This window comes from Dermacentor andersoni, chromosome 2 (genome assembly GCF_023375885.2).
Source record: "Dermacentor andersoni chromosome 2, qqDerAnde1_hic_scaffold, whole genome shotgun sequence".
NCBI classification, from domain to species: Eukaryota; Metazoa; Arthropoda; class Arachnida; order Ixodida; family Ixodidae; genus Dermacentor; species Dermacentor andersoni.
In genome coordinates this window covers 51245126-51269662 of record NC_092815.1, presented here as the reverse complement: position 1 = coordinate 51269662, position 24537 = coordinate 51245126, and the positions used below count along the sequence as shown (strand labels likewise).

Below are 24537 nucleotides of genomic sequence, written 5' to 3'. Positions count from 1 at the left end.
TGTTGTTGCTGCATTGCAGTGATGGGATGCTGAAAAATTAGCATTATTTTCAAGTTTATTCACTCACTTACTGTACAGATTTCTTGTGTGTTGACATGTCTTACAGGAGCGAGAAGTGTGTGATGTTTAGCATTTGCCACTGCATCATTGCCACATTATACACTGCATAATGTGGCAGTGCAAAGTTTCATTAATAGACAGTTTTAGTTTAGCATACGCTATACCATTGCGTACGCTATAAAATAGCGGGTCGTCACTGTGCATGCGCGGAACGCTAAACGACCCATAGCGTATAGCATGCGCACACCATGTCTCAGATTTAGCGTTAGCGTCCTTGCGTGGTTTGTGGAGTTTGCGTGGAACATGGCGGCGGTCCCGGCTGCCTGCTTTGAATAGAATTTGGCGTTGCTTTTGAAAAATGCACTTAGTTCGTAGCAAATACTGTGTAAATGGCTTTCGCTTAGTCTCAGGTCGCTTCGACGACAGAGTATTATGAATAACCTTGTGGTATTTTTGAGATCGCTTCTCGTTTTGAACGAGTCGAAGCCTAACGAAAGAAACATTCGAGAAGTCAGCGCCACCTATCACTACAGTCAGGAGATAGCCACAACGACAGCATATGGCCTCCGAGATCCGAAGATCTCGCAGGCCAACTAAAACTGTAAAAAACGTGTGCTGCTTACAGTACACTATGCTGTAGCGTATAGCGTACGCTGTAGTTGCGTACGTTAAACTAAAACTGTCTAATAATATTTCTGTTCATCTGTTGTGCATACCTACTGATCTTTACAAATTTAGTGAACTTATAAATGAAAAAGCCAGCATTATAGTGATGAAGCAGATTTTCTTATTATTTTGCTCAGTTTTTGTGTATGTTGGTTCCAACAACAAAAAATTTTACCCACCGCAGTAGATACATAATTTATACCGTCCTTTTGTTTTTTGTTGTGGCTAGTGGCTATGGCTTGCGCTTCTGAGCACATGCTCACAGGTCATATTTTGGGTCCAGTGGCCGCATTTTGATGAGGGTGAAATGTAAAAATGCTTATGTACTTAGACTTAGGTGCATGTTAAAAGACCTGAGGTGGTCAAAAGCAATCTGGAGTCCCCTACTGCAGCATGCCTCATAATCAGATTGTGGTTCTGGCATGTAATACCCAAGAATTTAATATTTTTTTTTCATTTACATCTAAGTGAATGAAATACGAAACGGTACTAGTCTCTCTGGCTGAGTCAGTCTCATCTATGTTTGAAGCAGCGAGTAATTTTTCAAATTTGAAAGTTTTCAAATTTTGGCTCGTTTGATGATTTCATGACTGTTGCATCGAGTTTTACGAAAAGTAAATTGTGTTCGCAGTTCGCAAATAGGTTTCGTTTTTCGGTCTCCGAACCATCTGTTGGAAGTCTTTTGATAGCGAAAAAATTGCCAGATGTGGTACTTGCTTCAAGCAAGTTTGTGCAGACGAGTGCCTTAAAGGGACACTAAAAGTTACCAGAAAGTCAAGTTAAAGTGATAAAGCAATGCTCTAGAACGTCTAAGGCGTCAATATAATCGTGAACAGAGCTTTAGTAACCGAGAAATTTAGGTAAATGCACGACACGATTTGAGACCCCCCAGCGACATTCCGGTACTAGCCCGATGACGAAAGCAGTCCTCATCATAATTTGTCACTAGTACTCAACTACTCGTATTAAAAAGATAATTTCATTAGATTATAAGACGGAAGAAAATGCTACTTGTCTACTTCTATTTGATTCTAAGAAAAAAAAAAACATTTTGACGTTACCCTTGAGTAGTATGGGGGATCGAAAGGTTTCATTTTCGCTCGACTCTGCGCGCTCGACTTGGCGCCGTGCGCGCTTTGGAGTTTCAGTTGTTTCTTTATCGCGTCGTGCTGCGGTGGTCCTGCTGGCTCACGAAACTTGCATTTCGAACAAGCAGCGAGAATGCCACGTCCATGTGATGTCGTGCGATGCGCGAATGGTCTGCGGAACTTGGCCAACGGCAGATGCAGCGACGAATCCAACGTTACTTATCACTGTGTGCCAACGAGTGAACCTCTCCATTCGAAGTGGTTAAGTGCCATACCTCTGCCACAGCGCGCTGGCACAAAGCCAAAAAATCACGTAGTGTGCTCGCTGCACTTTCGTCCAGAGGATTACGAGTTCAACGCCGACTTGCTGAAGTCGCATGAAGTGCCTTTCAAAGCAGGCCGTCGTCGTAGTAGTACGCAATGACGCCGGCAGCGCGAGCCGTCAACAGCAGGTCACGTTCATCAGTGCTTAAATGGCTGAACTCGAGCCCAGCATCGCGAGCTAATGTGTCGTTGTCAGGGTCATCCATTGCAACGAGCGTCGAAGTTGGCGTCATAAAATAAAGAACCAGCTTATCGTCGTGTGCTTTCCCTTCCGCTAGCCACCAAGTTCCGCTTTCGCGTTGCTGTCGGCTCTGTCTTGGCTCTGTTTCTGGCCGCGCATTTGCGTTTTGTGCAGAAAAGCCGTAGCGCCGTCTGCGGGAGCCGTTTTACTCACCGACAGCGCAATGTCACTATGAGACCGTGACGTCAATACTCCTCGATCGGAGGGCGGGTGATTTGAACTGTGCTAGAGGTACGCGGACGCTTCAGAACGCATTTTCTCTTAAAATAAGTCTCTTCTTCGCACGGAACAAGCGTTTCGAGGTTTCTGGGATGGTATTTCAACAGTCCACGTTGACTTAATATTAACCTTTAGTGTCCCTTTAAGAAGCTTTAGCTCAGGTGCTCCCATCTGATTACATGTAAAATGAGAATTCATTTTTCCCGACAACCACTGCACCAAATTTGACAAGGTTTGTTGCATTTAAAAGAAAAACTTAAAATCTGATGACTGTTGGTCTCAAATTTTCGGTTTAGATCGTCAATATTTTATTAAAAATTGTCAAAAATCACAAATTTTCTGAAAGCAACACTATCAAGTTTACTACTCTGTAACTCGGCAATGAAAAATGATATCACTATTCTGTGAATTGCATATAATAATACATCTAAAGTGGAAAAAATTGATATGTCGCACATGATTCTAAAAAAATTTAGTAATATAGAAATACAACTTTTGCAGAACCCTTGTACATAACGTAACAAATTCATGCAAGATATAAATTGGCATATCAACTTTGTCTGCTTTGAATGATCTAATAGCTGCTGCTTACAGAACCGCGATGTCTGCAGACTCTTGATACAGAGTTTTTAATTTGTAAACTTGGTTCTTTTTCTAACTTCCAAATTTGTGAAAATTCTTGTAACAAAATTAAAGCCCTAAATCAAAATTCCACTACCAACACTCACTATAATTTAAATTTCTCTCTCAAATACAACCAATTTCATTAAAATCGGCCCAGTGGTTATCTCAGAAAAGCGTTCCTGCATTTTACATGTATTTGAGTAGGCTGCATCTGAGTTGGGCCCGAGCTAAAGCTTCCTCTTAAGTATGCAATATCAGCTGCACTAACGTTCCAAAACAGTTGCTGTGATCTAAATACAATGCTATTGCTTGTCAGTATTTGCTGTGCCAAGTTTGTTGCTGGTTGTGCGTCACATCTGAAGGTAAATCAAATTAAAGTGCTTGCGTACCTCTGCAAAGGCATGTGTTCAAGGCAAGCTGGCAGTGACAATGCCAGCACAGATTCAGCATGCAAAATGAGCATGGCTGGTAGCGTAGACTCAGTAATACAGTGAAACCTCGTTAATTTTAAACCATAGCTGGCCGGAGCTCGGAAAAAATATGTACTAGAGGGTAGTACTGCTTAACCGAAATAACCGAGATCGCTGACTTACCTGTCGGAAATGGAACTCGGAGAGAGTGCGATGAAAGGAGAAAAAGACATGCAGTATTTATCCACTTCGCACGACAAAAGTGTTATTTTCGTTTGATGCCGCCGCTGCCTAGCAGTGACGACAGTGGCCTCAAACTTACTGAAGCTGCGAGGCAGCTTTTCAGCCAGCCCCTTCCTCTCGAAAAACACTTGCTTATCAGATTCGTCGTTGGCATTGCATGTTCTCCGTGCTCGCAGGCGGTAGCGCTGCAGAAGTCGCAGGGTGCCTTTTTCATTGCGGTGTGCTGTTCTCATCGCGACGATCGCATTCATGAGGCTGACGTAACGCGCAGCTTCTGCCACTGTCGGGCCTGAATCGCCCGTGCTGTCGCTTTCCATGTCGTCCTCATCACTGTCGCTAGTCGACACTTCGGCAACAACAGAGGCAATGATGGCGAAAAGTTGAACCACATAGCTGACATCTCTTCGTATTCCAAATGCCACACACTATAGTCAACAGCAGATCCCTGTCGCGTGCCAGCGCCAACTTGTTAGTGTCACGTTCTATAGCACGAACAATGTCCAATTTTTCTTCTATGCTGAGCACCCGGCATCTTTTTTATCCAAGCTTCAGCGAGTCTATGACAACACTCTGGCATGGTGCCGAAATGATGTTGATGTTGATGTGGCTTCGCACGCAAACACACAGGGCTCTTGGAGGCTGTTGTTCCGATCTCTGAGGCTTCAGTTCAGTTCAGTTTATTACCTTAAAAGTCCCCTGCTGGGGCATTACATAAGTGGTGGATTTTTATAAAATAGCAACAACATCGTGAGAAATAATCATTTAACAAAATGGTCGGTTACAAGTTCTGTGAACAAAGACAGACAAGTGGTAGTAGCGACGTTGGTGGGAAGGCTGTACCACTTGTTCTACCGGGCCGCCTGATAGAGACAACGCACCGCCATGTTTGCACGACGAAAAGTGGAAACACTATGTGTTAACCGATACGTACGCAATAAACTGGTACGGTTAATGCGGATACAAAACACATTATGTTAATAGCTGCTGAGTTGGGGATTTGTCTTTACTACTTTTAAAACGAAACTACTGTTTAATCGGGTATGGTTTAATGTGGTTTTACTGTATAGCAAAAAAAAAAGCACTGCTGTGCCACAGAATTTTAATACATGCTTGCATGTCACCAAAAGTCTTTGAAAGCGCTGTGCATGCTATGGTGAAGGTATTCACAGACCAGATGCTGCAAGCATGAGTAATGGTTAGCATTTTATTGCATCACTTGTCTAGCTTGATTGCCACTGCAGCTCTTAAAGAACCTCTGCCGCATACTGCGCCTTAACACGTGCCCAGTGATGCTACCACTGTGCCAATTGCGCCAAACTGTGGTGAGAGGCGATCCCTGCCATGTGCTGTTGTGTTACAGTAGTATATGAGAAATCTGCACAGAAAAGCTTGCTCAGGCTTTCAAAACAGAACTGAGTCCTGAAGTACCATTTTACCGCAGTGTCAAAAGTGACATGGCATGGACCAGCGGCTGCATTAGCTATACGGTGGAATGGGCCGAGCCTCTCCATTAAGCCTGTATTGTAGTGCTGTTTCTTCTGTGGGATATTTTTTGTATTCAATACTTCCCACAATGACACATGCGAGTTGCTTAGGTAACGGGACAGCCTTGCTTTTCAGGCAGCAGCAAGCAATCACGCTGGCCGAAGTTGAGCGGTGACCAAAGTTTCAAAGGCTTTTCGCTCAATTTCTCGAACATAACGCTTACATTGGCTGATGCATGGAGGCTGTGAACAATTTTTCTGCTATTCAATTTATCGCACATCCTCCACATTTCTTGGCATGGCAATTAACGACGTACGGATGCTGCTATGATTGTGGTCGACTCGGCACCAAACAGCAACTTTCGCCACTGGATACCAATGAAGCACTGCTAGCTAAGCCTTGCTGTATTGTACGGCCATGAAAAAATTTTAATGCCAGCTGATGTGGTGGCGGGCGACAGGTCATCGCAGCAAGGTAGCCTTCAGTATGTTCAAACCAGTAAACCACTTTGGTGAATGGGTGTGACATCATGGGCTAGACTGTTGGCCGGAATCCGAGTTTGGGTCTGTAGGCAACGTGCCGGCAACTACCACAAACGCGTTCGTGAAGTTTGTTTTTGCGCTTATTGGGCATTCTGAGAATGACGAAAGCTCACTCGTAGGCAGAAAGCTCCAAACTGAATTCATGCATCACAGCCTAATCTGACAGCGTTACACAGTCAGAGGTCACGTACATATTGGTCACACACAATGTCGACTATCGCAGTATTTCTATTATATTGGTGAAGCATCAGCACAGGGCAAAATAAGTAAATTTTTAATACCACTGGTGGCCTTTTTTTTTTTCACAGAGTGCTTCGTCTTATGGGATACATTTATATTAGTGAGATGACGCTGAAGGTTCTCAAAATGCTTCTGAATTTTGCAGGTAGCATGTCAAAGTGCTTCCGTGCTTTTCTAAGCCACTGAAGTGCTATTTAAGTACATATTAAGACACCACCACTTCATCCTAGTCCATAGCAATGACCGTGATAAAAGGGTGGAAAGTGTGTGTGTGGGGGGGGGGTCATTTTTGGTGTGTGTGAGTGAGTGAAACAACTTTATTCAGTCCACAATAGATGCAAGTAAATTCAACGTCACGTGGCTAGGGCCCGCTTGGGGATCCTCAGGTGAAACCTGACGGCCCTCTCGCGGGCCCTCTGGACTGCCAGGATTTGAGGTCTGGTCCTGGGCTTTAATAAGCTTCATCATTGCCTCTTGGGTGAAAGGTGCTTGGATTTAGTTGATGAACCAGTGACCACTTACTGCTTTCACATGGCTTGTCCACTGTAAAAGCCCCATATAATATAGTTCACAATTGCTTTCATACACCTGCTCCAAAAGTCCATTTTACTGCTCCGAAATGCATTTTTGGCTGCTCCGAAAGATGCTCTGAAATGGCATGGGCCAGTAGCATCACAGTGTGCCTTATGGCCATAAACTGAAATCAAATTCTGGCCAATTTTGAGTTCTCTTTGACGCTGTTCTATCTAAAATACACCTAATGCTCTATTTTCTTGTATAGAACTTTCTTCAACAGCCACTTTTTAACAACCTTCAACAACCACTTTTAGGAGAAACACTTTTCTTCAACAACCACTTTTTAGGAGAAACACATTCCCTGCCTGAAGTTCTGGAACACGGAAGGCACAAAAGGCGAGATATCCTGACTCCCAGCTTTCACTCAGAACTCAAGGTGCCCACTATGCACAGCCTGACACAGAAGTGCAGGGTGACAAACAAATATGTTTGAATCCAGGCTGCATGCCCATGCAGTGAGGCTGCACAGTTTTTTTGTTTTATTTCTTCCATGAATGCTGTGGTCTAACAACTTCTTTGAGCATATGTATTGCTTTGCAAATTCGTGCATTATTTTGCATGGGTGTGTAACTGTTGACTTCGATGTCCACAGACGTGACCAGCTGGCTGAAGTGGAGAAAGCGGCACAGCGCGAGAAGCTAAAGCAGAAGGAGTCGCTTATCGACGACCTCATGTTCTCGGATTTGCCAGCCAATAAGATCCTAGCCAGCCACGGAGACAAGCTGCGACAGGTGGCAGGTCCAAAGCCACTACCTCCAAAGCCAGTCACGGCAGAGTTCTCCACTGGCATAAAGTTCCGGCATAAGGAGGCTTTCCTTCCCATACCAAAGGTTTCTTCTTTACTGTTTCTTTTTCCCCTTTGATTTTTTTACTGTAACCTTAATGTTTGTGTATTTGTGGCTTGCAACTCCAATTAGCTGCCACAAGCACCATAATATACCTGCACGTTATGAATGCTGTGTCATCATACTGTGATGTTCATTACGATTGCTGCAACGTGGCACCTTTCACTTTTGTTAAAGACTACTGTCATGTGAAATACTTGTGGACTGTATGTTAGCGTGTCTGCACAACAGAGGCCAGGGTTGTTTAATTGTAAATATGTATGGCAAAAATCGTTTTAGGGTTAAGAAGGGAAAATATAGCGACAGCACATCAAAGGTTAGTTCCCCACTTGTTACTACAGTGCGAACCTGGAAACAGATTTGCCACTTGATCCTACCTAGAATGTTGCATCGATGGCAGTGCCACTGTCAGAGCTGGAGATCAATACTATTTGGTTGCTTACTTACAAGGCTTGGAAACATTCTTGGTGAGACCCAACATAGCTTCCTACAAAATTAAATTAGGGAAGTCAGGCGCTGTGATCGTTTTACTACCCTGAGAATGGTGGTTGTTAGTACAAGGGATCTGTCTAATCTTTGTGCTTATGGCTTCAAGCGTTATTGTGACATTATTTACTGCGCTTTATCTTTCTAAATTTCCAAGCACTCGTAGTGTTTTAAACAACAAAGCAATTAATCACTGCGCACGTACATAATCAGAATTGCGGCAATTGTAACACAATATGTTGTTCAAAATCATAAGTTTGCGAAGCCACAAAGCCGTTTGAAGCCAGAAGGACGAAGTTTGTGCAAATGCATGTACTAGCTACTATTCCCATGCTTGCTCGATCACCATGCTTGCAGCTTCCTTTGACACTAGTGTCAGGGTTCCCTCTAGTAAGTTTTCTAGGAAACTGTGTGGGACCAAAGGTTCCTACGCAACTGTGCTCGAAAACACTGCCATAGCCATAAGATGGTGACTAAGTTGGACCACGCTATTTTTGTAGGTTGTTGAAGGCCCACTCTACAAGTACACTGCTCCCACGCTGGACCTGTGCGGGCCAGCAGCCCCAAGCTTGGAGTCGCTTTCACCTTTAGGCTACACAAACCACGTGCGAGCCACAGTGGAAGCTGAGGAGGCTGGAGGATTCCTGGCAGGGCTAGCTTGCCAGAGGGCACTGCAAGATGCATTCTGTGGTCTCCATTTCAAGGTGGCTGAAGAAGTTTCATGACTGCTCGGTGTGCGTCCAGCTGTCTTCGTCTAATATCCATGCACATTTTGTAAAATAAGGAGCAATAAATTATTCCCTGTGATTAAAGCTTTGCTTGCACTGTGCATGTTTGCATAGGTAAATTTTATCTCACTAGTTAGGCATGCGCTTCATATCACTTCAATACTTCATTCTGGTGAATAAAAAGGACTGCAGTTGTTATTGAAAGGGAAATAAATTATTAAGCTGCAAACTATCAGAGTATACAGTAAGTGCAGGTGGAAAGGTGCAAATGCACTGAGTAAGTAGGAAGGAATGTTGTACTTGTGCATGGTTGGTGATTTCATTCTTTTTCTAAACAAATTTTAGCGTTCACACAATCCCACTCATTTGAAGAGGCTGGCATTACTGGCATGAGAAATCTAAATCCGTAGCTAATTAACAAATGTTAGTAATTTCTGACTAGTCACATCTGGGCACATGGCAATCTGTGAACTGGAGCAGGAGAGCTTGTACGACATGTCCAGTTGGAACAAATTTTGAAGTTAGCACCAGTTTTGGGATAAATGTCATCAAAATTGTGGCAAAATGTGCTGTTGCTGCATTTACGTTTAACAGAATGCCTTCTAAAGCTGTGTAGGACAAATTTAACTGGAACACTGATGCATTTCGTTGCCTAATTTGGGGATGCATATCTTGGGAATTCAAGGATATCTTGGGTCATTTTTAAGGATACAATCATTTTTGCGAGATTTAGCATGATTAACATCGGACATGTTGTCACCTATGGGCAACAGCATTCTTGGCTCATTGCCAAGCACGCTGGCTTTGTGAACTGCAAGAAATCCATTGCCCATAGGCATTAACGAACCCTCTTCTAGTTGTGTGGCATCTCACAAAAGTAATTGTACCCCCGAAATAAATGACAGGAAAACGGTAAACGTTGAATGAAAGAGTTTTTCTCGAATGAAGCCAACTCATGGTCATTCATATTTGCATCAGCGGTGTAAATCTTATTTTTTTGCATACTTAATGCGCACTTAAGCCAATTAATTCAAACTAAGCTTTCAGTTAATTAGAACTTTGCTGCTTTCTGTGCAATGCAGACAAAAACAGCTGATGAGTAGACCTTTGTAAGGCATGAATAGTCAAAGCATGCCCACGTTTGACAGCCTGCCATGTACACAGACAGACACCATTGATGCGTTCGTATATTCGCAACTATAACATCTAGACTTATGCATGTGGACACACTCTTTTCTCTGCCATGGAACATGATGCTCAGCACTTGTTTCAGCATCGCTGGAAACATGACATGGGCAGAAGAAGGCATAAAACTTGTATTTTAGAAGGATTGGTGGTGATGCAGGCAATGTGGAAGTGATTCATTGTAAGCAGCACACAAGTGGGCGAGGACAACTAAGGAACAACACAAAGGACAAGCGATGCTGTCCTATGTGTACGTGTTTTTATTATAACTTGCAATTATGCCTTGTACATTAATCAGCTTACCGGATGATAAGAACTGCATATGCAGCCTGATGGCAAGGGGCACCTACCAGAAAAATGAAAATGAACCTAAAGTACAAAATTTAGCGCCTGCCCCTGGACACATTTCTTAAACTGCTCGGTGATTATTACCATATTTTTGCGGGTATAACCTGCCACTGCGTATAACCCGCACCCGCAGTCACAGCAGCCCGGAAAGGACAAAAATATCCGCGAATATACACCACAGAAATGACTGCTACAACAACGCTCAAATCTTTGCAACAGTCTCCATTTACAGATGCACGACTTGTGCACATCCAATCTTCGGCCAGCAGCTCTGTACCCCCATTCTTGCCGATGAAGCTGGATTCGCACGCTGGACGTTATCGTGGACGAGTCAGTCACGTGATACGTGACGTGAATCTGGTTACTTTGCAGTTAGCATTCACCCGGCAGTGGATGACAGCGTTTAAGGAGCACCTTCGCATGGGTGACAGCGATGGAGCAAATGCGACCAAGCCGAAAATCCCAACGGTGATTTGGCTCGCCCCGGTATCATGAGACACTTTGGGCGGACTGAGGGTGCGCCGCGGGAACAGTTGACGTAAGATTTTGCCGGCGCCGCGTACGCTATTCGCTTACTAAATGCAAAATAGTGACCCGTAAAGAGGAGAACGGGCGACTGTGAAAGAGAGAAGGGAGCTTTAACACGCAGAGGTAGGGAAAGGGTGGGGTTCCCTAAGAGAGAATGGAACTTTGAATGGCGGAGAACCATGCCTTAAGGTGTGGATTCACGGCAGTGCGGCATGTGTTGCCGTGAAGCCCTACTTTGAAGGGGACACTAAAGGCAAATACTAAGTCGACGTAGAGTGTTTAAATAACCTTCCAGAAACCTCCCAACGTTTGTTTCGTGCCAAGAAAATATTTAGTTTATGAAGAAATTGCATCTGAAGGGTCCGAATACCTCTTTCGAAATTCAAATCTCCCGCCAGATAAACGAGGGAGTGGGGACGTTGCATACGCCATCACCACCCTTTGCTGCCGTCCATGCTGCCATCGGTGAGCAGAATGGCGCCCGACAGATGGCGGTACCGAACCAAGACAGAGCGGTGTATTCTCCGCTGCAGCTGCATTTCGGTCAAGTGGCGTAGACCATTCGAGCATCCCACGACATCACATTTAAGTTGAATCCTCTGGTATTTATAGTTTCGCGAGTCAGCAAAACCAGCGCAGCACTACGTGATAATGAAACTACTGAAACGCCCAACGGCGCAGAGTCGAGTGAAAACAAACCTTTCGGCCGCCCGCATCGTTGTCAGAAGTAATTTCAATGAGTTCTTTTTTTCTAAAAATGAAATAGAACTGGAGAAGTAGCACTTTATTTCTTCTTATAATACAATACAAGCATGTTTTTTGCAACGAGTGGTGGAGTACTAGTGACAGAATTTAACTGAGCAATGCTTTCGTCACCAGCCAAGTGCTTGAATGTCCCGGGGGAATCTCTAATCATGTCCTGCATTTACCTCAATTTCTAGATTATTAAGGCGCCTTAGAAATTCTGGAGCACTAATCTATCACTTTAGCTTGACTTAACATTTGCCTTTGGTGTCCCTTTAAAGCAAAATTCTCATATAACCTGCACCCCAACTTTACTGTGAACTTTTTGAAATTTGGTGCTGGTTCCATGTGCAAAAATACAGTACAGTTATTTGCATCAGTAATCAATGCAAGTTGTAGAGTACTTTTTGCAGCTATGTATTGTGTCTTTGTGAAAATTGAACATATTAGGCTTCCGAAAGTGGCATTACACCTTTTACAATTACACCTTACGATATGTAATGAGAACAAAAGCGAGTATTTCATGAAGAAAAGGCACCCGGTTTGCACTCAGAATTATTCAAGAATTTAATGCTTGAAAATAAACATCAACAGACACATTTTGCAAATCTGAATACAACATGCAACTATACTAGAAGGTGCCACGAAAAAAATAGTAGACTTCCTTGTTTTCCAGGCACTACATTTTTATCATTAAAATAAATGACTTCCTTTTTTTTAGTTAGACACTGCATCTGACATTTCTCTTTACCACGACCATTGAACATGGGTCACGGTTACCCTTGAGTGCTGCATGATATTGAGGCTCGTGGATGCCCGACTTTCTGCACCAGCTAAAACAGTTTAAGTAGTAGTCTTCAGGGTGTATGCTATGTTGGCATTTTCAAATTTCATTTTTTCCAGATTTTCCCCAATAGTTTTCATGAAAATTTCTTGGCAGTCTGGCACTGGTGGTGTCAATAAAAAAATGTTGGTTAATCGCTTGCCAACATACACCAGGCCATGATTTTGTACTACTACCAGTAATGTGTCAGTCAGTTGGAATGAACCATCAGATTCAAATGAATTGTGTTTCTTGCATATTCAAACCACCTGGCCAGGCTCACACCACAAAGCAAGCAAGACACCATAATTTGCAGATTGTGTAGGTTCGGTTGAAAGCATCACTTTCTTCAACCATAACTCTGTGTTTGCCATAAGCACCTGTAGGTACCAACATACCCAATTTAAAGCAACCAAGGTGCAAATTTTGTTGTTTTTTCCTTGTTTTCCAGACTTACAAGTTCCCTAAAAATTCCAGGTTTTCCCTGATAGTAGACACCCTAGACTTTTGTTCTCTATTAATTTTTTTGTAGTGCAGAGGCAATTTTTAATGAGCATGCTGTGGTGTGCACTGGATAATTGCAAATATGGCAGGCACCCCGTAGCTGAGCCTTCATGAGAACAATGGCGTCGTGCTTCTGCTGCATCCCAAGATTATTTTCTGGTTGCTACTGTACCAGTGAGTGCAAGGATGATGCCAGATCATACGAGTTTAATACAGACAATAAAAACCCGCAATGCCAGCCTGGACTGTCAGCATCTATTTGGTGGCATGTTTCTGCCTGTAGACAGCCGAGTGATTTCTTGTGCCGGCTGCGATGTTTTAAGATTTTTGGTGATATTAATGGTCTTGCTTACAATGAGTACTCGTGCAACAATGTGTGGTCACATGTGATGTAGTCATGCAACGACATGCTACAACATGTGGCAGACATCTTATACCGAAGGCCCACCAGAGAACAATTGTTTTGAGCAATATTTGTGGCACCTACTAGAAAGAGCCACTCCCCACTAGGTAGAAAACATTTTGTAGTGTATATCTCTGATGAGTAGAACAATGAAATTTTCATGTGCTATAGGCAATTGAAGTGGGAACATTTTGTATATTTCAGATGTGTTTTTCCTATTTTCTTTCTGTGTTAACATTTCGGTAATGCAGTTAGACACAGTGCAGCACAGTTAGACACAATGAACACCTGGAAATTTCATAAAACTTTACTACCAACTTTACATGCATCACAAGTGCTTTACGAAGACTGGGCTGGGGCATCATCATTGGCTGCACTTTCGTTGCCAGGATTTGCAGGATTGGCATGGCTAGCCAGAAGTTGGGATAACTTAGTCTGGTGGTGAGAAGTCATCTGGAGAGTCCTCGACGCTGCTGATGCGAGGATTGCACATGTCTGTCCTTGGAGGTACTCAATATTCGGCACTGCACTCAACCACTGCAGTTCTTCTCTACTGAGGAAACATCCGTGCACTATGCCAGCTGCGTGTGTTTCAAAAGCAATTTGCAAAGCAAAATTTAGAAACGCTGCTCACATTTTACATAGCAATATTTGCTTGTACTAACCTGACGATAAAATCACAGATGCTAAACAACTGCATTTGCAGCATAAATCATGTTTTAAGGAAGGATTTAATTTTCTTTTGATTTAAAAAGAATAATTAAGTAAACAACTGCTCGTCATGTGCTACTCCAATCTCCTCTAAAAGGCCGCAAAAGAGAAAAATAAGCTACGATACCAAAATCCTACTCATACAGTGTGAGGAAGCTTGATACGTCAAAAAAGACAATAAAATGAGAGAAGGGTGGCAACGTCAAGTTAAAATTCCCACACCAGCTCACCATGATGTTATGGATTTTGATGGTGTCCGCTTGGGCCTAGTTAATTTCTTATCTACAGAAATTGTAGTCTAACAGAGGCAAGGACTGAATTTAGCAACACATTTGCTGAGACACAACCGCCCAAGTATTGGGAAATTGTTTGAGAAAATACTTCGAAATCTGTGACGTCACACTGATGTACTGGCACTGGACTTCTGGCACGAAAATTAAAAACGAAGACTTACTTTCGTTTACAATGATGGTGATCAACCTCGTATCGCAAAATCAAAGAGAATGGAGTTTTTAAAAGAACACTTCATCAGTCTAAGCTAAGTGTTTCTCTTTAGAGTCCCTTTAAGAAGTATTCAAAACAGCTGCAGTTGCATGGGAACACCTGGTACAATATTGTCTTTTGTTTTACTTGCAGCCACTGAAGGTAACTCACAAATACTACTGCTTATTCAAGCAAGTGTCAAAGCTGTCAGTAGCCTGCTCTACCTTTAATGGATATTGAATACCACATAGTTCAGATGAACTTGAGTTAACCACTTGCTTCCTTGAGGAAAGCAGCAGCAAAATAATGCAAAGGAATCACTGCATCCATAAGCAGCTGAAGTTATTTATAAGGAAATACAGCAATCTAGCATGAAAAATTCCATGCAAATCATCATCATCACAATCAGCCTATTTGTTTCCACTGCAGGACAAAGGCCTCTCTTAGTAATCTCCATCTTGCGCCAGCTGGCCCCACCTTATGCCTGAAAATTTCCTGGTTTCGTCACACCACCTAATTTTCTGCCATCCTCAACTGTAATTTCACACAGGCTGCCGGTTATCTGCGCTGTGCATTGCATGTCCTGCACCCCCCCCCCCCAACTTCATTTCTTTTTCTCTTCTTAGTCTCAATAAGAATATTGACTACCCCCATTTGCTCCCTAATCCGCACAGCTGTCTTCCTGTCTCTTAAAGAGCTCCTTACCAGGTCTGGCCATTTTGAGCTGACAAGCGCCGAACATACAACGCACGATAACGATCGTTTCTGCAAAGTATTGCATCGCTACGCGGCGTGGAAAGATATGAAATTTCAAACCAAATGCTGTTTGCCCTTCTCCTCGCGGCCGCCGCGCTCCAAGTCAGAGAGTGACGTACACATGCTAGTGTGTACATAGGTACACACATTCATGCTGTGACGCCGCTCATGGTGACATGTGACTTCGAGAATTATTCAAGGCAACATCTGTTGTTTGTGTAATATGTTGCTTGAATAGACGAATTAAAGCTTAGAGAAATAATAAAACACACAAACTGAACGTCTGCCCGTTTTTGTTTTACTTCGCACCACAGCAAGAAAGACGTACTTCCATCTCAACTGCTTGTTCCCATGTTGTGCAGCATCCAGTGCAGACACCGAAACTATGTCATTTTCTACTGTGTTCCAGCGTGGGATAACACTCTGTGATCCGCTTGTGTCTGCCTCAGCATTTGTGTAGCATTGACTTATACCACTAGTCAGGTGCTCTCGTGCACAGCACGCAAAATCGTGCGCTGTGTAAATCGAGACAACCACAACAGCTCACACGCAATGCCGTCAGCAGAAGTGCGTTGCACTTCAAAAAAGCGAGGGAAAAAAAAAAGTGAAGGCTGGATCCATGATGTATGCATCACTCGACCCTAGTGCTCCAGTATGGGAGAATGCAGGCAAGGAATTTCTCTAGCGGAGGCTAGACGGGGCAAGTGAAGCTCGCCTCCTGAAATCATGGGTTCGCGGAACTGAAATATTTCTTATTTTTGCAGCAGAACTCTCTCTAGAGGACACGCAAGAACTTCCAGCATATAACCAAAGTTTGCTGTGCAGCATGGTGAGGAACCCTTTAAAGTTACGCCTAACACTTTTTGTTCCATCACTCACTGCATGGTCCTTCACTTCTTCCTAAGCTTCTTTGTTAAGTTTCTGCCCCATATGTTAGTATTAGTAGAGTGCCATGATTGTATTTTTTCTTTCAAGGCTAGCGGTAAGCTGCCAGTCAGGGCTTGGTAATGCTTGCCATATGTGCTCCAACCCATTTCAATTTTTCTGTAAATTTTCTTCTCATGATCAGGGTCCCCCACAAATGACATGCTATTCATTCTACTTTTAACGTCAGCCAAATTGAAAAATAAAAATTTGCGGTCACCGAGTGAGCCACACTACCTTGAACACCAATAGTGCACAATAAGGCAGCACATGGTGAACTACTCACCGAGGAGTATAAACTGTGGCATCTTCTTCATCAACTTGAAGAATGTTCGCACGTCTGCTTCTGGGCTAAGGACGAGGGCATTTCGAGATAGCGTAAAAGGCATCGCAGACTCAAACTTGGTTCCAGTGATGGCGAGGCGTACTGTTTCATTGTTGTATGCTTTGAGGAAATAGTTCTGAAATGACAAAACGTGGCTTTCATACCATGCTTACTGGTGGTGTTAACAGTGCAATTCATACATACTAATTCACTAGGCACACAAAAAAAAGAAAAGACAAGAAAAACCAGTACGTTCACGTTAGGGCATCTCTTTTTCTCCATGTTTTGAGTAGGAGCAGCATAAAAAAGTGGACCTTTTGGGACAGCTGAGTCCTCATTCTTATGCCTGCTTTGAAAAAAAAAACTACAAATGTAAAACTTTGATTATTTAGCTTTTAGGGAGTAAATAAAATTTGTGTTCCATGATGAAGAAACTGAAGAAAGTACTTTACTGCATGGCAGATGGCACTGTGCAACATATGGACAGTTCAAATACAGCACTTGGAGCTGCTCAAAATTATGTACCAAACTGAAGGGCGCGCTTATGCGGCCATTGGCCATCTGACACAAGCCCTAGTTTGTGATGCTTCATTTTAAAGTATTTCACTGTCTTTTTCTACACCTAATTTTCCTTCAGAAAAAGATTTTATCACTGTATCTAATGTGTTGCAAAAACCACTTTGTTTGGCAGTCAATTTTTGCACATGGTTGTTACAAGAGCTGTCAACACAAAAGCAGCTGACTGCTATAAACTGTGCATTATAAGTGTCATAAGAAGCCAACAAACAATGACACCAAGGACAACATAGGGGAAATCACTTGTACTTTACTAATTGAGTTATATAAATGATAAATTAATGGAAATGAAAGTGGATGAAAAAACAACTTGCCGCAGGTAGGGCAAGTGGGTGGGGCCACGGTAACTCAATTGGTAGAGCATTGTATGCGTAATGTGAAAACGTGGGATCGTTCCCCACCTGAAGCAAGTTGTTTTTTCATCAACTTTGATTTCCATTAATTTATCATTTCTTTAATTCAATTAGTAAAGTACAAGTAACTGCCCCTATGTTGTCCTTGGTGTCATTGTATGTTGGCTTCTTATGATATGATTAATAAACATCGGGTCCCTTTCTTCTCGTGTTGCAAGTGTGCTACACTGCATCAGCAGTGACCTACCTTTCTACAAAGATTTGCATTACAAATATCACATTTTCTTGATATTAAAGGGGCAGAGGAACACTTTTTGAACCCAGTAAAAGAACATTTCCAACCTGCAGATAATGCTGTCATGACCATGCGAGCCAAACGTTGCATTTACCAGGGAGCCAACAATCTTGCATAAAGAATTTCTCATTCTCCCCTGTAGCTCTCAAGGCTTCCTCTATTATGGCCTCCTCACCATGTCACAGACCTACATGACAGCCCATAGATACCCAGCCTTTGGGAGATTGTTCACGATCACGAGTTACTCTCGTGTGAAACCTTGTGCATGCATGCACACCCCTCCAATTTTCTAGCAAACAAGGAAACAGTTATTCCATCCTGTTACCCACTTCTTTTTTTGCTTGCTCAAACACTTTTGTCAAATGCCAACTTTGAAGGTTACCATGAATGCGCTGTGGGGAAAAAAAAAAGTAAGAAAGGCACAATAGGTAGGGCATTGCTAATCTGCAATGCCCCAGCCAAGAGGAAACATTGTTCTGAGGAGGAATGGGGAACGTAAACATTGCACTCTTTATGTCTTTCTTATAATTAGGTCCTTTTAAGAAATTTTAGCGATAATCCATTCACGGAAAAGCATCACCCTCACTCCAGTGCATTCTCATCTTTAAAGAAAAGGTGCAGCATATCCCCTTTAATGATGTAGATTTTTTACCACAAAATTGTGTGAAAAAAAATTTTTATAGCATGTATGATTTGCTTTAAGTTTAAGCAGAGTAAATGCTAGCCTCCTTATAGATGTGAAGATGAAAAAAGAGGAAAATAACATTGCAACATTGAGAGAAACGAATTAAAGACAATATAGAGAAACAATCTTGTGCACATCTGAGCACTATAGGCAAAAGCTTTCTTTTAAATATCATTTTGCTTGTTAGCATGACTGGCCATTGATTCTTCAGTAGTCCACAGAATTACGCATCATTAGAGGTATAACTATTAAATTACTACCATAAGTGCTTCACATTTTACTGCGATTGCAATTGTATGAACACTACAGGTGAACTTTTGCCGTGGCCATAGAGTTCTGCATATATTTAGGTGTATGTATGCTATATGCTTATCCATGCCTTATATGCTGGTTATATTGCTACACTATTCAATCACTAAAGTTGCTCCTGCCAGGTCTTAAGTTTCTCACTAAATCAATTTTTCAGAATTTTAAAAATGGCAGCCTCAAAACGAATGTCACGAGACATAACCTTTACAGTACATGCATCTTCAGCTTAAATCTTCTCAGACTATTAAATATTAAAAGTGCAAAGTAATATCACTGCTCGAACCTGAAAGTGATGTAACTTTAATGGCGCGGTTCTTTACACGCAGCGTGGTGTTATGTGTGCCTTTTTTGTCTGTGTTTTCTGTGATCTTGAACCAGTTCTTAAAAACTGAATACCAATATGCCCAGACTTCCACATTGCTGAGTGTAGTGGTAGCTGTGCGATGTTATTACAGGCCCTACACGACGCGCTAACACCGTCCGAGAAGTTGAAGTGCCACGCTCAATCTTGCTATAGCAGTCAGTGTTGCGAAACCGCCATTTTTTTTTAATTGTTGCAACGCTGTCAGACGGGCTAAATGCAATAATTCAAGTGGCAGCTATGGTTGAAGATTGAAATGATACTGATGCTTTACTTCATAACATTCAGAATTATTTATGCCGCAGTGTTATGCAAGTTCTACGACCCTTTATCAAAGGCGAATTTGAAGGTTCCCAGCGTATCAAAGGAAAGGATTACGCTGGGGAAACCGCTTTCCTATTTGCTGCTGGCTACATATTGCATAATTTCAAAGTTCTCATGACAATGCTTGAAACATTCACGAAAAACAGAATAACACTCACCTTTTTGAACAGCATGTTGTGTACTTTTATCCTGTCCTCTCTAGTGGACGCGTTTTCATGCATGAAGCAAATGAGCTTAGCTTCGTGCAGCTCATTTCGAAGAATGTTTGCTCTTATTCTATTGTACGGGTGCGGCTGAAAATGAAGGAAGAATAACACAGTCGTAAATTTCTCCCGGCAGGACGATGCGTTACATTCTAGTCTAAGGTGCTATAGGATCAAAATTGGGCAAGGTTCTGACTGGTGTTGTAGAAGTCGCGGGTGCCTTCCTGGAGCAGTACTAGCAAAAACTTCAATATACCATCGCGACGAGAAAAGCACCCAGCAACGAAAAAAGCGTCTCGCGACTTCTACAACACCAGTCAGAACTTTGCCTGCCCGAGATTGGGGCTCCGATTGAATTATGAAAGTACTGCGAGGCAGCGTATTTTTCTCTAGCAAACAGTACGCAATACAATAAATGTTAGCGTCATGAAAAATTTACCAGGTGGGACTAAGTAGCGTCGGTGCAAGCGCTGCATTTCACGACAACTGAAGTGAGACAACTTATGCTCTTATGTTTTTGCCAAAAAGGAGAGCTCGCTGTTAAGAACTAACCTCTCTTTCCACGTCAATGCGCTTGGCCAGGTAACAACTCTCCCAATCCGGCTCGGTGCGTCGCGGTATAATAGGCTTGCATGCTTCCAAAATCGCCTTCTTTTCAAAGTGGGGTTCCCTTGGATTTCGTCCACGAATGCGCCGGTACCTTACTTGACTTACCAGAGGGCACGCGATCCCTGCAAGAAAATCGTAGTCTGCATACAGAAATTCGTCGTCACAAACGGCATCAGTGTTCACTTTATACATAAATACTAGATGAGAGTGTGCGAATTATTTGACCGTAATTTCGCACGCAACAAGAGTGTGCTTGCGATTTGAGTGAAAAGTTTTTACTTGGATTGAGCTTCACAACTGCTCTGAGCGCGGCCATTTTATCCTTGATGTTTATGCCGATGTGATGGACACACCTATTTGATAAGAAGCGCCGAAATGAAATCGAAACCACACAGCTTAGTTTTTGCCTGGCATATAATCACGTACTGTAGTAATCGCGCTACTTCATTATTATTGCAAGGACAATTTGTAGCGTTTATTATTTGTGATCCATACGTTTAAACGAGCCCATTTGATGTTAAATTCTGCATGCTAGATCTACTTTGTCATTACTATGTTTGGCTTTAGCGCGCCCTGCTGTTTTAATAATTAGAAATAAACTAGCTGTAACCTACTACAAAGCACTTTATCACTTTATTAGTGCCGCTAGTTGGAATGTCTGCTGATTTTGTTTGGTTTTACCAAAGCCGTGTTGTGTTTCAACCGGGCTACCGCAGCTTCTGTGACTTGAGCGTTTTAAACCACTACCACATTTGTGAAAAAGACAACCGAGCCATTCTATTCTGAAATACGCCTGAAATAAATACCGCGAATGCGCAAGAGGCTGATTCAGTCATAGTAGTAAGTGACGTAATAAATTGCGTCAGTACCGCGCGTGGCCCCAGCGGCGGCGCCACCGTCGATATCAACAACGGGGGGAGCCCCGGCGCCCCATTCCTCGCTGGCTGTCGGCGGCCGGGAGCGGGCAGTGGGCGACTCACTCATCGGCCGTCGCAGTCAACTGCAGGTCCGACACACGCAACGCCCTATGCCCCGACAACGGCCAAGTCCAGGAACAAGCCCACTTGCCCACAGAACCGGCATGCCAAATTCCACGTGAAACTCGGGCATTTGCACCAAATTCCCCCGGAGAGTCGTCCGCACAGCAGCAAAATCAAAGGAAGTCGCCCCCGAGGCAGGAGCTAGCTAGGTGCTTCGGCAAAGCAAGCAGAGCTTTGCGTGTGTCCGCGCGAGTGACAGGCCGCTTTTACATGTGCTTCGTGTGTGGCGTCCCGTGCACTGCGACGTCAACATGACTCGGATACTACTTGTCGCCGTTGCCGCTTTGATCTCCGTGGGTCCGATTAACAGCGCGGAAGTTTACACCGACCAATTTGTGGTTCACGTCGAAGGAGGCGCTGAGCTGGCTAGGGAGCTCGCGAGCAAGCACGGCTTCGAGTACTTGGGACAGGTAAGAGCGAAGTTTGGCCTCCTAAGCGTGCCCTAGCTCTTTTGTAGACAATCAGTTACGTTTGCCGCGGTGCTTGTCACAAGTTGTGCCGCGACAAAACACGCCGATAATTCGGAAGCTTTTTAGTAAAGTCATATTAGAACATGATTTCTCGGCTCTAGGAAGCGCATGCCTTTGCCGATCGCCGTCGTGTCTTACGGCTCATCTTCTCTTTGGCGATTTTTTTTTCCTTATAATTCCGGAACCGGTTCTCCCGTACTTTACGCCCCGCTGCGTGACGTCTTCTTTTTGATCTTTATTTAACCGTTGTTTCTCAGGAACTTGTTGTCTTTGCCACGCATTTGTGTATTTAGTTTTCTCTAAGATACGCGCGTTTTACGGCGTGTCACGAAGAGCTCTCCAGGGAACACGAACGCATCGTCACGGAGCATACTTACGCACGTCTCGCGAGCCCTAAAAGCGAGCTAAGCTATCTTGCGAGCAGGTTTCCTTTCATGCGAAGGTGATCCGTGTTGCATTAGTTTCAGTCTCGGACGGGAACCCGACTTACTTAACTTCCGAAGAAAACTTTCCTATGGGACTCTCCCGGACTAACTTCGCCGGCGGCGCGCCAGGCGCAGCTGTGCTGTTATCGATCATCACGAACAAAGCCGTCTGCTTTCGCTTTGTGCGCTTCGCTCTTCGTAGCTTGAGACTGGAATCAGCCTTTGTGTTTTTTTTATTTATTTTGTTCTTGTTTAATAGAGAGTACAAATGTCGTTACGAGTTGCGACATTCATTCATTCACGACTGTAAAGAAGAGATCTGTGCGGAACTTAAATCCTGCATTTGCGACACAATGTGTTTTTCTTTTTTCTCTCAGTGATGTGTAAACGTATATTACTTTATTATATTAAAACGAGCAGGTTTAATTTTATTATGTCTTGCTTGTTCTGTTTCTCATATTTAGTGTCTAGTGCCTATTTTACACGAGAAGTCTTTACGAGATAAGAATTCGAGGGTTCAAAATGGCATTGTTCACGCTGTCTGTGCATTTACTAGAGCGTCAACAGGATGAAGTGAAAGCCAGATATAGTTAAAGTGCCAAGTCAACAGTGCATGTAACACGATTCAGCCATTTAGATGCGAACAGCACCGTGCCATGATGACCTTGCAGTATAACGCTAATCAATTATACTGCAGCGATACACATTTTGCTGGCTTATCATATATACCGTGTGTCCCAAGCTGTTTAAAGAAAATAAACCTCTAAAAATCACGCTGCAAAATACGATTACAAGACTTGCAATGTTGTCAGAGGTCTGACGACCGAACGCTGTATAGGTTTTAAAGTCGTATCATTTGCTATGTTTTTCTTTTTTTTTTTCAACAGTTGGACTAACGTTAGCTGGACGCCCTTAAATATGCCAGAAATTTGGAATCGAAGTCGCGCCCTATAGCGGTCGTTACGAGTGTGCAGATAGTGATTTTGAAACCGAATCGAATAGTGCCAATATCGAATAGTGAATAGCTGTTATCACAAATAATATAAAACGATGTTTACATCCCTGTATTCTTAAGGTTCGCAAGTTTTTGTCATTACATAGTACGTTCTAGAGCGTTTCCTTGTTTTTTTTTAAATGTACAAATGGGACATTTGGATCAAACAAGTAGTTTCTTCGGGTGCACATGCAAGTTCTTTTATATCTATACTATGCCCGCGGGGATAAAAATTACGGTACTTTTGCCCCAATTTCATGCTTTTTTCCCTTTCGGCGCAGTTGACGTTGGAAAATATTCAAAAAATATTCGCATTTGCGAATAGTGACTATTCGATTCGTTATTCGAAACTTTGGAATATTCGCACACCTCTAGCGGTCATCATTAGTTGTAAGAAAAATTGAATGTTTTAATAGTTGCAGTAGACCTATTGATGGCGGAAAAAGTTTGTAATTGGTTTTCACATATGAGGAACGAAATTTGTTGAAAGTTCGGTAACGCAATGGGGGCACCGATCCACCACCCTCGGCTTCCTATTCTTCAGGCCCAAGTGCGTTCTTTCAGACTAACTACCGCACTAAAACAAAATTTGCTTTCCCTGCAAACCTCTGTTAATTTTTCGCTTCGATAGCTCCATCATTTTAATGTCACGACTTCATTTTATACGTAGTACTGTTCTACCTGTAGAACTCTCTAATCCGGAACTTTTGGACCAGTTAATTCTAAGTGTGCGTTCTTTTTTCTTTTTTCCGGACGGATGTTTAAAGGGACACTAAAGCGAAACAATAAATCAGCTTAGACTAATGAAGAATTGTTTGAGAACCCTGCAAACAGTCATTTCAAAAAAATAGTTTGATTTTTAGATGAGAAAATGAAGGTCCAAGTATCAGTATTTGAATTTCGCGCCGATACCCCAGCGCCAGTACGTCAGCGTGACGTCGGGGATTCCAAAGTATCTTTTCGCATTTGGACCGCGTTGGCTGAGTAAAGGTTCCCGAAACTTGCCATGTTTAATATTTGGTTCCTTTAGAACACAATTTAGTCAATCTGTTCCACTATATATAATTAGTAGGCGCTAGAAGACTCCATCAAAATCCAAGACGTCACAACCACCAGGTGCGGGAACTCAAGTAGGCGTCGCCATCCGTATTTCATTCTTGCGCTTTTTCTCGCTTACCAAACGTCGTATCGTTGTAAGAGTGGTGTTTTTGGTGTTGTAGAAAGGTAATTTACTGGTGCATAAGAAATTTTTTTTCACTTTAGTGTTCCTTTAACAACTCGTACCAAGAGGCCTCTGTACATGAGCTCTACTGTAAAGCACCTCGCGTAAAGGTACCGCTTGGTCACCGCGAGAGCGCGTCGGAAAACTTAATTGGGTCAGT

At 42.9% G+C, this 24537-nt stretch overlaps 3 protein-coding genes across 7 annotated transcripts in view; 2 read left to right on the top strand and 1 right to left on the bottom strand.

Annotated features, from left to right (window-relative positions):
• Nucleotides 1-8861, top strand: part of Mat1 (CDK-activating kinase assembly factor) — a 30223-nt gene extending 21362 nt beyond the window's left edge. For both annotated transcript variants that reach the window (XM_055077164.2, XM_050189343.2), the window contains exons 6-7: nt 7311-7548; nt 8550-8861. In XM_055077164.2, the coding sequence (XP_054933139.1) occupies nt 7311-7548; nt 8550-8774 (463 nt within the window). In that variant the 3' untranslated portion in view covers nt 8775-8861. The remainder of the gene's footprint in view (nt 1-7310; nt 7549-8549) is intronic.
• A 4742-nt stretch (nt 8862-13603) lies between these two features.
• Nucleotides 13604-20583, bottom strand: mRpL10 (mitochondrial ribosomal protein L10). 2 transcript variants are annotated; one of them, XM_050189345.2, is made up of 5 exons: nt 20506-20583; nt 20170-20348; nt 19573-19707; nt 16473-16647; nt 13604-13893 (listed from the first exon to the last, which is right to left on the bottom strand). In XM_050189345.2, the coding sequence occupies exons 1-5, from the start codon at nt 20540-20542 to the stop codon at nt 13652-13654; spliced, it is 768 nt and encodes a 255-aa protein (XP_050045302.1). In that variant the 5' UTR covers nt 20543-20583; the 3' UTR covers nt 13604-13651. The 2 variants fall into 2 exon arrangements, with proteins under 2 accessions (XP_050045302.1, XP_054933140.1); XM_055077165.1 differs by lacking the exon at nt 20506-20583 and having other exon boundaries at nt 20170-20499.
• A 565-nt stretch (nt 20584-21148) lies between these two features.
• LOC126542313 (proprotein convertase subtilisin/kexin type 4-like) overlaps nt 21149-24537 on the top strand; it is a 210132-nt gene continuing 206743 nt past the window's right edge. For 2 of the 3 annotated variants that reach the window (XM_050189332.3, XM_050189331.3), the window contains exon 1: nt 21150-21676. In XM_050189332.3, coding sequence (XP_050045289.1) covers nt 21518-21676 — 159 coding nt within the window. In that variant the 5' untranslated portion in view covers nt 21150-21517. Of the gene's footprint in view, nt 21677-24537 lie in introns of all 3 variants that reach the window. The other variant, XM_055077166.2, reaches the window with a different exon arrangement.

What these genes read in the sequence shown, in the direction of transcription:
- mRpL10 (XM_055077165.1), bottom strand. Translation starts at nt 20,418, where the DNA reads ATGTATAAAGTGAACACTGATGCCGTTTGTGACGACGAATTTCTGTAT. An exon ending in GCATTGACGTGGAAAGAGAG is followed by an intron (nt 19,708 to 20,169) that starts GTTAGTTCTTAA and finishes CTTCATTTTCAG; the next exon opens with CCGCACCCGTACAATAGAAT. An exon ending in ACAACATGCTGTTCAAAAAG is followed by an intron (nt 16,648 to 19,572) that starts GTGAGTGTTATT and finishes TTGTCATTTCAG; the next exon opens with AACTATTTCCTCAAAGCATA.